At 32.5% G+C, this 13,633-nt stretch overlaps 1 protein-coding gene across 1 annotated transcript; it reads right to left on the bottom strand.

Moving 5' to 3' along the window:
* Nucleotides 1-1,132: 1,132 nt before the first annotated feature.
* On the bottom strand, nucleotides 1,133-9,893 carry LOC131849637 (peroxisomal membrane protein PEX13). The gene is made up of 5 exons (XM_059199750.1): nucleotides 9,276-9,893; nucleotides 5,313-5,449; nucleotides 4,609-4,745; nucleotides 2,910-3,075; nucleotides 1,133-1,992 (listed from the first exon to the last, which is right to left on the bottom strand). The coding sequence occupies exons 1-5, from the start codon at nucleotides 9,668-9,670 to the stop codon at nucleotides 1,664-1,666; spliced, it is 1,164 nt and encodes a 387-aa protein (XP_059055733.1). The 5' UTR covers nucleotides 9,671-9,893; the 3' UTR covers nucleotides 1,133-1,663.
* Nucleotides 9,894-13,633: the final 3,740 nt, after the last annotated feature.

The raw sequence follows: 13,633 nt of genomic DNA, 5'->3' as shown, positions 1-13,633 counted from the left end.
AAAAATAATAAACAGCACGAGCGCAATCAGGTACAGACACTAGCAGTTACTACATTTACAGACAACTTTGCTGACGTGATGTAAGTTGGCCCTTTAACACCACTGAAACTATCAATTTCATTTGTAAACGCGGTTACAAAAACATGTAGGTATTCAACTCGCTGGAACCTGCTGCGATACACCCGCATATTTAATTTAATTATTATACTAACATATAACATAATACTATATTATTATATATATAATAAAAGTTACATTACGAATTTTTTTAATTGGAATGGCAACGAAACTGAATGTCCAACTGATGGTAGGTAAACAAAAACTGTCGCCTATACAAATGTACAGCACTACGGACACTTAAACATAATCCATGAGGCATAACATCTTAACTAAACTGTTCTCTCTATATCCTGTAATTTCACTGCATAATCAACACCCTACAACGTCCCATCTGATGTGTAGTGGTAACTGTCGTTTACACATGAACAGCTCACGACATCCTGTTACTCATGCGTTGCAATTTCTGTAGACTAAGATGTCATGCTTACTACAATGTGAGTACAGTTAGGGCATATACACTGTCAAATCGTACCATATTACAAACAGCTTACAAAGCAAGATGCTTGACGGAAATAAGTGGGAATAAGTTACTCATGCAGACGACTTTTTACAGTTTACCACTGGATTTTTTAGTAAGAGTCGTTTGATTGGCGCAATGTTGCCACGCCCCGCCCTCTATGGAAATGCGCCAATCAAAATTCAGCATTGAATTTTATAAAGTGGGCCTATTCAAATAATCCCTACAATTCATGCAACTTCATATACCCACTGTATTTCAAAGGACACTAATGTACACCGAGGACTGTCCTTTATATTCAAAGGCGTTCATTCATTATAACCTACTCGTATATAGTTGAAGGGCCAACTTATATCGAGCAGTTTGTATAAAATACAATTTATTTTTAATATATAAATATGGCTGTTTTATTATTTTTATTTACACTATAATTACGATTAGCCCAATAACATTTAGTAGCGCGTCGAATAACATAATTTATTTTAACCGCTAGCAACTCTCAATTACAACTGCATTAACTCAAATATGTAAAACAATGCATTAACTCAAGTATGTTTTTGGGATTTCGACTTTATAGTTACATCATTAAAGTCGTTTTCTCGTCTAATTAATTAATGTAGTTTATTAATAAGGTCGCGACGTATTATCTGCATACATTATAGTTGGGTAGCAGAAACTAGCAAAATGTTGTATGATTTTAAGTTCGTCGAATGTATTTATTACCTTTTGTATTGTGTGGATTAAAATTATATAAATAAATTGACCAGATTTTTTAAATTTCTCTATCAGTGAAGAATTAAAAAATAATAAGATATCGACACGAAATGACTCAAAAATTTCAAATTTAAGAAATGGACGTTAAAGTAAAGTCGCTGGAGAAGATTTTTCAATGCAAACGTAATTTTTGAGTTAATGCAGTATATTATTAAGCATATATAAAAATGTCAAAACTAAGCTAGCTTATTTATTCCCGTATATCAGATACCACCAGTCTAAAATAAAGTTTGACTAATTTTATACAGTCCCTACAATTAATATAACCGTAACTTCATCTTAATTATAATAATTAATTTAAAAAAACTATTTTTATAATTCATTTCCATAAAATTTGTCTAATTCATTGAAAGTTGGTTCCACTGTTTTCTCTTTTGATTCATTTGTCGTGACATTTTGATTATCTTCGTTAGGGTTCGTTGGTTTTATGACCTTGATATAGTTCACGGGTACCATACCAGCGTGCTGTTTGTCTGTTGATGCCATTAACCAGCCGGAATTCCAAAGGTGACCTTGGAGGTGCTGGGGAGCGAGGTTTAGAACCTGGTTTGCTGTGAAGTTGATCTCCTGGGGGGAGGTGGCTTGGAAGTCGTGCTGAGCGACAGCGCGCAGTGGGTTCTGCCAGGTCGTTGGATCGTTTACTGAAACATTAAATATTACATATTAATTTCAAATCATTACTTATTTAAATAGGTTTTATCTGCAAAAACTAAAAAAAGCTAAGCAATTTATTACTTAACTAGTTATATTAATTTCGAGACAGTACAGAATAATAATATCATCTCAATTTAAATAATTTTCTTATAAAAGCAGACAAAGTGGTGGTAAGTAAGAGCCTAAATTATAAAAATTATTATTAGTTACATACTTAATGTAATTAATTAAATTTGACTGACCACAGCTTTTAAACTTTCGTGTTTAATATACATTATTTAAACTATTAACCGGGTCTTAACACGAATAATTTTATGTTTTTATTTAATATTTATATTATATAGCTAATGTCCGCTCGTGACCATGGCTAGTGCAACCTAGTCGAAACGTCGAGAGAGGTAAATACCTTTATTTGCCATAAAATTATTCATGTTAAGACCCGGTTAATAATTTAAATAATGACCACAGCTTGTTGTATCACAATAAAGGACATTAGCAATTTTTTATCTTATCTTATCTTATACATATCTATATCAAATTCTCGTGTCACAATTACTATACTCTGCCAAAATGGCTTGACCGATTTTTATGAAATTTTATATGTATATTCAGTAGGTATGAGAATCGGCTACTATCTATTTTTCATACTCCTAAATGATAAGGCTAAAATTTAATTTTTATTTACTGGACAATTTCTTTTTTTTCATATAGTGGCATTAAAAATACATAGAACCCTAAATTTTCAGCCTTCTATCACCAACCCCTATTTTTAATAGCGATTTTAATTTATATCGCAAAAAAAAATTGCTGACACAGCAAATTTTTTTAGTGCAGCAGTATATAATAAACCCGACAAGTTCACAAGTATCATCTAGTTATATTATAAATTATTATAGATATTTACGTCTTTCGTTAATGCTGTTGGAGAGTCCGCTCATCATTTTGAGTACAATATAAGGTGCTGCGGCAACAACACCGAAGAACATCAGGATCGGCCAGCTGGAGCCGCGCGCGCGCTGTTCAGGGCTGGCGACTCCAGACTGGGTCGCAGCCACCGCTTGTGCCCATGCCTAGAAAAATTTAAGGAAATAAACAATATATTCTTAAATTAGCAACACGACATAATCTAGACACGCGGTAGCGTGTCAAGCCGAGTTTCAAGTAAGAGAACTGGCGAGCAGCACCGTGTGTATATTTACACGAACCATTTGGAGCCACTTTTGACCCCCTCATAACTCAAAATTTAACCTTCTGTGATTGGAGTTTCATCTTTATTTTAATGATAAATAAGGATCTCTCTTTAATTATCAACAAAGGGATGAAATGAGTGATAATCCTATTTATTTAATATTATGGATTATGGATAAGTAGATAGTATAATAATAATCTGTACGGTAGTAACGTTAATTATTACTATACATATATTGTTATACCTAGGTAGATTTTATACAAAGTCGCTTGCGTTCAGTTTCGCTTATAAAATGTATCGCCTAAGGATGAGATTATGCATTCAAATTACAATGAACGGAGACTTGACACCCTTGTCCTCCGAAATGGAAATGTATTAGGAGCGTCACATGATGTGGTGATGTCCCTATCAAATCAAATAAAAAATCTATATAAATTTATGTACGACCTTTTAATCGCTTATGAATGTAGATTTTTTTTCTATTAATAATTTTTCCTTACCATCCAGTTCAGTATACTAATATATTTTTAGTATTGATAATAATAGTCATAAAGAATCATTATGACTATTGTTATCAATAGTCATGAACGTATACAATAATTCAAATTGATTTGACTTGTTAGAATATATCTTTTAAATTGTATGAATAGATTTCTAAATTGACCAATTGCTTTATATCTGATCAACAACAATCTCTTAAATAATGAATTTCCACTATGTGCTATATCTAAAACTTTATATGACATCTTCTCAGATAAATTAAACTCACTTGCGTAGTAATATCTATATCAACAATGCAGGTACTCTTCTTTGTACCGTTCATGGCTCTAGATATGACGGAGCGAGCGTTGATAACTTCTTATCTAATAATATAAATAACAATTCCAACAAAGGGCATTTAGCACAGTATACTTATAAACGTCGACAATAAATTTTGATATATATATTGTTTTAATATAAATTTCATTTTACATTTTTTATTTCTCAACCGACTATCAACTTTGTTATATTTCGTTAGGTGTCATTTCAATTATGGATTGATTTAATTTTATTTCATATAGTTGGAAGTCCAATTTAGTTTGATCTCTGAACATGACAGTTACTAACTAAGCTATATCCAAGCTTTATTAATTGCCTAATTATACCTCGTTTAGAGGCGAATCACGTGTCTTAAATGTCTGTTGACTTAATAGTAGTCTGAAATTTATTATTATTATTAAAGTAGCACTTTTACTAGCAGTGGTCAGGTTTCCGCAGTGAATATTTGTGGTGTAACACATGCAAATGATAGCAAAATAAAATAAAACAATATAAATAAATAGACTTCCGCAAAATAAGTCTTAGTTTGTAGAACTACTTAAATTCATCTCAGTAAACATACACATAAATAGAAAACAGCTGATAAAATGCATACCTTAAATTCATTTTCTGTCCTAATTCCTAAGATGACCATAAGTTTCCTGACTAGCCAATTCAGGGACCGTACTACTGCGAATGTGGACCAGAATTGGGCAAATAACGACCTCAGTCTGCCAAAGTTTTCTGCAACACCTGTGAACATACAAAATTTATAAAGTGTGTAAGTGGTGACAAACCAGTAGTTCTGGTGAGTTACAAAACAACTAAAACGAGTCAATCATTTATACATCGTCATCCAGTATTTTATTAGGTAATAATAAAAAATGGCATATTTTTAATTACTCACGGAAAATACAAATTTAGAGGGAATATACATTTTTCCACTATTTTTTTAGCAAAAATTCATCATGTACTGTTCTTAATTACTCGAACTTAAATGAAGAATGAAATATCCGAGTGACTGCGGAAATGTTGCCTCCTGCCACGTTTATTCAAATATTATAATAATAGTATAAATAAACAAATATAAATATTAAAAAACAATATACATCGCCATCTGTTATTATATTAAATAAATAATTAACAACTCTATGGCGTATTTAAAACTCTTAGGGACCATTGGGTTTATTTTAATCCACGCGACAGGGGATCAGACTAACTAGATATATTCAGTGAAATCGACAGTTTACAATGCTATCTGACTATCGAATCCGGAAAGATAGTCGTGATGTGTATGTATATGTTTGCAATGATACATACCCAATATTGCCCTGAAGGAGCTTGTTAGTGCGAAAAACGTGTTTTCCAACATCATTGCAACACTGCCTACAGCGTTTACAAAGCTTTGTATGGAATCAAATGCCGGCCTTGAATTCTCTTCTGCCATTTGGATGAATCTGAAAAAAAAACCATTTGTAGTATATATATATATATATTTAATAACAACATAATGATACAAACACTAAATATGTATTACACACACAGAACATCAGCGAATAACGCAGCCCTAATATAATATTTATTAAATATTCTTTATTGTATTTAAATACATTTGTAAGTATATTAATTACAACTAATGTTAACAAAGGAGGACTTATCTCTAAAAGAGATCTCTTCCAGTCAACCCAATAGAGCGTGGCATAGGAAGTGTTGAGTGGGTCAAAATGTGCAAATAATAATTTAATAAAAATGTCATAAATAATTAAAACTAAACATAAAAATATAATGTCCAAAACACACATACTAATACAATATACATAAAGATACAAAATATTAATATATATATATGTACTTGAATACCTAAACAAAATTACATTTATAATAAATATATAATAAACAACATAAATATATACTAAATCAAACAATAAATACTACAAAGATATATATACAATGATGACACTAATCATATAGCAGTAGAAAGGTAGTACGATTTTAACTTTTTTTATTATGTAGATAGTAAAAACTCGTCTGCGTATGTACTTCAATCTCACCTATTTCAGCCACCAAGTACAATGATTTGTAAGCTATACCTCGGTCGTAGGCTGCAGATTCAGCAGTGATGTTACAGGATAAGATCGGATGTTATCGGAGATTTTACTGCTCTAGGACGGCAATACTTAAGCGGTATAACGGGCGTCACATAACGTGATGTCGTGTCGTGTGCTGTTCATATATATAGACGACGGTAATAGCTTTCCATCATCAGGTGGTTCGTCAGCTTCATTGCAAATATTAGCGGTTTAGCATACCGTTATTCCGATGGTCGCAGGTTCGATTCTTCGCACGGTACAAACATTGGTACTCATGAGAATGATTGTGTCGTTCTGGGTGTTTTCTATGTATTTATAAAAAAATATCATGTAAGTCTTTATATAGGTTTTCCAGTAAGTTAAGCTTACTGCGTGACTAGATGGCGCTGTGTTAAATGCCCAGCGGTTATTTATTATTTATATAAAATAAAAAAAACGTGCATTTTTTTATTAAATCAGGAACAAGAAATACCCGAAAATAAATTTTAATTTATGCAGACAAATGTATCGTAAGTTAATTAGGCACGCAAGTTTGTGTAAGCGCGACCTATGATCTATGAATGATAATGTACATATTTACTTGATTAAGTGTATATACAATTTCTGTTTTGTTAAAATGTAAGTATTTACTATCCCGTTAATGATATTAACATTTGTAAAGCTGTTTGGAAAATGGTTGTTGAACGGATTTTTTATGTAACTGTAATGGCTCAGATGGTAGGTGATGTTGGCTTCAGCAGATTACGGGTTGTAGAAAATGATAGAATTCGCTTGATTTCTTGAATTTAATTGGTAAATACTGTGATAAATTACTATTTTGGTGGAGTGAACAAAGTACGTTAGATCGATCGGTTGATATTTTGAGTCTGTTACATTACGTTGCATATTTAAATTGGATGGGTGTGCGCTCCAATCAGAACGCTCCTTCTGTGTTGCGTTTTGTTGCTGCTTGTACGCGACAAAAAAAACAATGCCTGTAATAGAGATGTTTACTGCCGGGGGGGGGGGAGGGGGTATGGGGATTGTTACTTTTGCTGACATGTGGACTAATGATAAATCTGCTTACGTAATACCCCCTGAAACCATCGTTGATATATACATATATATCAATCAGAACGCTCCTTTTGTGTTGCGTTTTGTTGCTGCTTGTACGCGACAGGCTGCCTGTAATAAGCTGAATTTGTCACGTTGGGCTAACTGATCTGACTTCATGATCATCCTATTATCCCCCACTGATGCCCCGCCAGCGTAAACCGTTAGCGCAGGCGGCTGTACAAATACATTATCATCCATTAAAAAAAAAGCTGATGATCCACCTAGTGGTAAGTGGAAACCTACACCTCAAAATATAAATAGCACATTGAATGTTACGCCCTGGTACATTGCTAATCCAGAAGACTGCCCTGTAATTTCATGCCATACCTCACCCTACAACCGGAATTCAGCTTACAATGCTTGGCTGAAATTTGTGAAACAGCTATTCATGAAAAGAGCTCTTTAATACAAATACTAGCTCTGGTAGTTTAATAAAATTTAATTAAATTAACTAGCAAGCAATGGGCATTCTTAGTTCATTGTCCGTAATATTCACTACTAGGTCAACCTTTACACGCCCATAGAAACAATTTTGATGAATTCCTGGTAAATTGGTCATAATGGACAGGTCACTTAACCTGATTTCATACTTCACTGGTACAGAATAATTAATTAGGAAAAGCGGAGTTACCATTCCATCAAAATATACAAATATATCCATCAAAATATATAAATACATAAGTAGATTAATGTGAACACTGTGTAAAAATGAAAATGGTCATGTTGTTTGTTGACGGAATAGAATTATGCCTACCCCATCAATAACCTTGGGTGAAGATAGGCACAAATAATACATCATTCTGGTTATAAAGAGTTCTATATACACTAAAGCTGTAAATTAGTTGATATCCAAATACCTAAATAAACATAAGTTCAAGACCAGCATATATTCATATATCTACTAGCTTTTATAATTTCTAAACATGAACTAGAATGTGGATAAAGCAAAAATTGCATGTGTACAGAGTTAGGTACTCTCTGTGTACCTTGTAAGGAATATCACATGAAGATATAGTATATAATACTTCATTACATTTTAAATATAAACACCTGAGTACTTAGATAAATTAATGTAATCACAACTTATCAGAAACATAGAACCTGATAACATTTTGTATCAAATTAGTCATAGGACTGTTTACAACAATAGCTAGTAAATCTGTGTCCTTATTTATTTTATGGTAGCATGGATGATTCACATCAAGTATCAGACCATATTGAAATCATGTACTAATATTAATATTGTTCAGTGGAGGATAAATTACTTAACTTCATCCTACACTGAACTGACACTGCACTCTGTCTTGCACTGAAGATGTGTCAGTTACCATGCCATGGCTAATTCATCAGGATTGAATGATTATACATTAATTGTCGTGAACGAGGACAATTATGAATAAATAGTAGCAAATCAGTACCAAAGAGGAAAATTCACAGAGTACCCTAAAATAATGATACAGAGGGAACTATATTAAGTTGTATTATAAGAATACATACTGTAATATAGTCAATAATAAAAAAGTAAAATATAAGAAAATAGGATAAGGTACTAAATATAAGTAGTAAAATATATATGTATGTAAATAATAAATAATTAGTTTATAAGTCAGTAACAAACCTGTAAATTGATACCTGGGATGATGCATATAAAAAAATATTAATCATTTCAGGGATGGTTAGATAAATACTATTTATTGGGGGAAGGGGACCCTGTGTGACTAATGTACCATGATATTTTTTGTTTTGTTGATAAATTCCTGCTGAATTATATACTATGTAGTAGTAGGAGTGCAGTTTATGTAGTTTATATATTTTATTGCTAAATAATGTAGTCAATAGAGATTAAACACTAATAACTTTATGGCTTGAAATAGAAATTGAAATAATCTTTATTCAAATAAACTCATTACAAGCACTTTTGAATAGTCATATTTTGATTCTACCACTCATTTGGAATGCAGATTCATCACAAGAAGAATGAGCAAGAAACTTGTGTGTTGCTCTTTTTAATAGATGTTTTTTTATATAAATAATTACAGTATAACAAGTAAAAGGCATGCGATAATCAACATAGAAGTCGCTTAGTGAATAGTCTTACCTGTTTTCCATATCTCCATACATGCCACCATATCTGTTGTATCCACCATATCCCATGCCTCCAATGGACCCCATCCCTCCCATTCCATAACCTCCTCCATAACCACCATATCCGTAGCTTCCTCCATATCCTCCCATACCATAAGAACCTCCCAAGCCATATGAACCACCCATGCCACCAAAGGAATTCATCCCATAACTTGGAGTCATTCCGTAACTAGGTTGCAACGCCATGTCAGGTCTAGGTGGTAAGACGGGTGGTCCCACATTTTGGCTCACAGAAGGTGGTGGTACGGGGTTCCTAAATGATGGAATGCCTACTCCATTAGGCGCAATCGCTGCGTTCGATAAACTGGGTTCAGAGTTTAGGTCGAACTGTTTCGCAGGTTCACTCATTTTTACGTTGCACAACTATGATTGATAAAATGACTTAGTAAAATACAAATAGGTTAATAAATGTGACAATTAATTAATAAATATTACATCAAAGCCAAATAATTACGCGTTTTCAGATTGAACGTAAAAGTTATAAGTAAATTATAAATTTCTAATAAAATAACACTGAATTGTATTTACGTATACCGTAAAAGACAAACAGTGAGTGACATCAGAAACTACAGAAGACACAGAAGTACAAAACAGCACAGTACAGAGTACATGTGACGTATAAATGACATATGTACGTAAATAACAGCAATATGTCAGCGTCCACAGAGCAATTAACTTTACACTGTTGACACCTCAGACTTATTACACTATATATTTTCTCTATTTTGGTAGGTAGGTAGGTAGTAGGTATATTTTTAATTACCAGTTTTGTGTTATTTATTTGTGTACCCTATCACTGTTACTTTGCTTGCCTACTATTTATCAAATTTCAAATATTAATTGTTTTAGTTCATAACAACTACCTTTTAGGTACGGACTAACGATAGGCGCTGTCACCTTAAGAGAAAACACTAAAGTAATCAAATTAAGCTAAGAATCTAGTGATAGATTTATGTAATTGGAATAGCAAAAAAAGTCAATAACTTACCTAATGTGAAGTGGTAACATATGGTACATGAACAGAATCACGAAAGTTTTTATGTGACATTGTACTAACACTCATGTGTTGCCAATTTGTGATATAATACAATAATGATGTTGTAACGTGATCGGTATCAATCACCTCACCACTACAAAGTTAAAGTTTCTTAATACGTCCCAGCTTATAAATACAAAAATCTATTTGGCATTTCATATTTTTAAATTCCAATTAAGATGCACAGTTTGAAATTGTAACTATTAAATGTTTGCTACATATATATATTCGCAAAACATTTTGAATATGAATATAATAAGAAATGGGAATAAAATGGCAACATTTCAGTTCAATTAGCTGATCTGTCAAATTCTGTTTCCCCTATAGTGTTATTTACACAAATAAATTATTTACATCAAAACTGTGTTTATTAACATAATATAGTGGATATAAAGTGCAGAATTATCAGAGGTACTTAATAAAACTTCATTTCTATCATAGAATTAGTTTAATTGTAGAGCATAGTGTTATGTATACAGTACTCTATTTACCGTGTTGTTCTGCATCTATAATTTAAATATTCGTCTGTTTTTAAAAGCCCAGTATAAAAAAATCTATATAGTAAATATCTAATTGTAAATTCTATTTACTCTATTATTTATCTGTTTTTGCGGTCTGAAAAGTAGCGTTCGTTAACCGGTTTTGTGCAATTTGGCAAGTGCGCGATTCAATCAGTTCCAATTACTCTCAGCCCGCTAAAATGACATCAGTAATGATCAGTAATTGTTGAAGCTACGTGAAGTGCATTTAGAATCATTCATTATTAACATGTTTCTATACTTCATAATATTTTTTTATATCATGTTAGTAAATAAATTTGTACCGTAACTTTTACTATTATTGATCAATTGCCGCTGTAAATTATTTAAAGTAGTCGAAACTAAAAGACAGTATCAGATTCATAATGGTTTCATTTAAGAAACAGCCCTAATCATTATGCTTTGCAATTGGTGCATACAGCTATCTACAGCAGTGCCCACAACTAAAGCAGTGTCTCTGTAGTCATAACAAAAAAATTACATATCTCATTAATAGATTTTTTTTAAATTTTGTCAGATAAGTTTTTGTCAAGATAATATATTCTAAGAAATAGGTATAAGCTAGGTATGACTTTGTGCCCTAGTCTGAATGATTGTTTATATTTTATCTTGTTTTATCTCAATGTAAATTTTTTTATCAATCTGATATGATAATATTTTGTTACAAAAAATTCTGTGAATTATATACAGGATCAGATGTAAAGCTTGTATGTGGAATACTCATAAAACTGAAGCACTTTCTTAAACCTAAAGTAATTTTGAAGTTTTCATGTACAATTGACCAAGACTCACATTGTTTTTATAAAGTATTTAAATTTCATGTACAATTGACCAAGTGTTTTTTTAAATAGTTAAAACAGTACATAATGACATTGTTTTTTTATAATAGGTATGAGTGCTGAGTATATATGAAGAAATTGTGATTGTATTGATATTTGCTCCCTAAGCAGAAATCACACTGAGCTATTTCCACTGGATGAAACATGCGGAAAATGTCCTGTGCTACACAAAAATCTTCAGATTCAGCCAAGCTGAAGAGGAAATGCCACTACATATCCTATGTGATTGTAGCCCATGCATGCATAAATGAAATCTCCTTTGGAAAGTATATTCTATATACAGAAGAGTTAAAAACCATTGCTCCTAAGAATATCCTTCAATTATGCCACAGAGCTACAGGTACAAAGTACCTGGCAATTGCCTAAACTTCTAAAAATAAAAAAGGGCACTGCAGTACAGTGTTTGAAACATACAAATATTGTTATTGAATTAAATATTGAACATTTACAGGAAACACCTTTTTTTATTTGGAACGGTAAACTAGCCAACTGCCCACTTGATAGCAAGTGGTAACCATCATCTATATACAACCTTGCTAGTCTAGCTTTTAGCAAATTCCCTTTCATTCAATGGCAGAGAGTTCGATTCATTGTACCATAAACTTGATCATATTTGTAAGACTTTTAGTATAGGTCTGGATGGATCTCTGGATGTTTGAATGTATTTATAAAAAAAAGTATTTAAATATTTGTATCAGTTGTGTAGTACCCATAAAGCAAGTTCTGCTTAGCTTGGGATTTGTTGTTGCTGTGTGAATTGTCCTTAATCATAATATTGGCACTTGCTATGTTGTATATGACAGTTATTATATTAAACAATTGTAATTTAGTGAAATTTATGATTCTAAATCAAGAAGACGTATACTTCATATCTTTCCAGTTATTTATATTATTAACATTCAAAACAACTAGTCTATAAACAAATCTATCTCAATGCAACTTTATTGTTTTCCTTATCTCCCTGTAAACTTTACAAATGCAAAATGTGTTTCTGTGTCATAATTTCAAAATGGAATTTTCCTTGCAGATTGAACGTTACGTTTGAAGCGGTCCAGTTGGTGAGTAAATAATGTCATCTACCTATACCTATTAATTAACGTTACAAATTTCTACATAATAATAATAATAAGACTAAGGCTCGCGTGTTTGAACGTATTACCCCCGTAAAAAGGGAGATATATAAAACATATAAAAGAATAATAATAATTAAAATAACAATGGAAAGCACACACGATCCACATAGTACCCATAGTTTTGTCATCCACAGGAATTATACCAAAAAGTCTGAACAAACACCTAGACACGTTGCATATCCCCTCCTCTACAATAGAACTATTACAAAAAGCCGTCATACTAAACACATGCCGAATAGTAAGAAAATTTCTTTCTTCATCACATAACTCATCCATGCTTGGCTAAGGCCCGTGTGTTTGAATATATTACCCCCGTAAAAAGGGAGAGAGATATATATATATATATATGAATTTCTGGATTTATAACCTTCCACTTGGATCACTATTTTAAAAATCGGCGCGTAATCTAAAAGATAAGCGAACAGACAACGGCGAGTGAACGCCGGGCAGCGCGAGGGGCAGCGCCAATGGCATGGGAAGTGTTTCCACTCGTGTTTATACTCTCGCGCTGCTCACTGCCGTGCTCGCTTCCCTGCCCACTCGGGTTGAGTGTAAATTGGGCATTGGATACACGTTCTAGTATAGGACTTATTGCAGTACTAGACAGGCTAAGATAAGATTGTAAAGAGTTTTCGCTTGTATACCTCGCGCTCCCACTTCGACCGCATATCAAATAACCACATAGCCATTTTTCGTTAATTCGTTTATAATATTTGTTTTCATTCCACGATACAGTGAGCTCCACCAGTATTACACTACTATTT

Source organism: Achroia grisella, unplaced genomic scaffold, assembly GCF_030625045.1.
Source record: "Achroia grisella isolate CSIRO2021 unplaced genomic scaffold, CSIRO_AGI_Agris_v1 utg660, whole genome shotgun sequence".
Classification (NCBI taxonomy): Eukaryota; Metazoa; Arthropoda; class Insecta; order Lepidoptera; family Pyralidae; genus Achroia; species Achroia grisella.
The sequence above is the reverse complement of the archived record's forward strand: the minus strand, read 5'-3'. Positions and strand labels throughout refer to the sequence as shown.

Coding starts and splice junctions, on each gene's coding strand:
- LOC131849637 (XM_059199750.1), bottom strand. CDS start 9,670: ATGAGTGAACCTGCGAAACAGTTCGACCTAAACTCTGAACCCAGTTTA. Junction 5,450..9,275: donor TATGGAGATATGGAAAACAG/GTAAGACTATTC, acceptor TTTTTTTTTCAG/ATTCATCCAAATGGCAGAAG. Junction 3,076..4,608: donor GGACAGAAAATGAATTTAAG/GTATGCATTTTA, acceptor AAATTTTTCTAG/GCATGGGCACAAGCGGTGGC.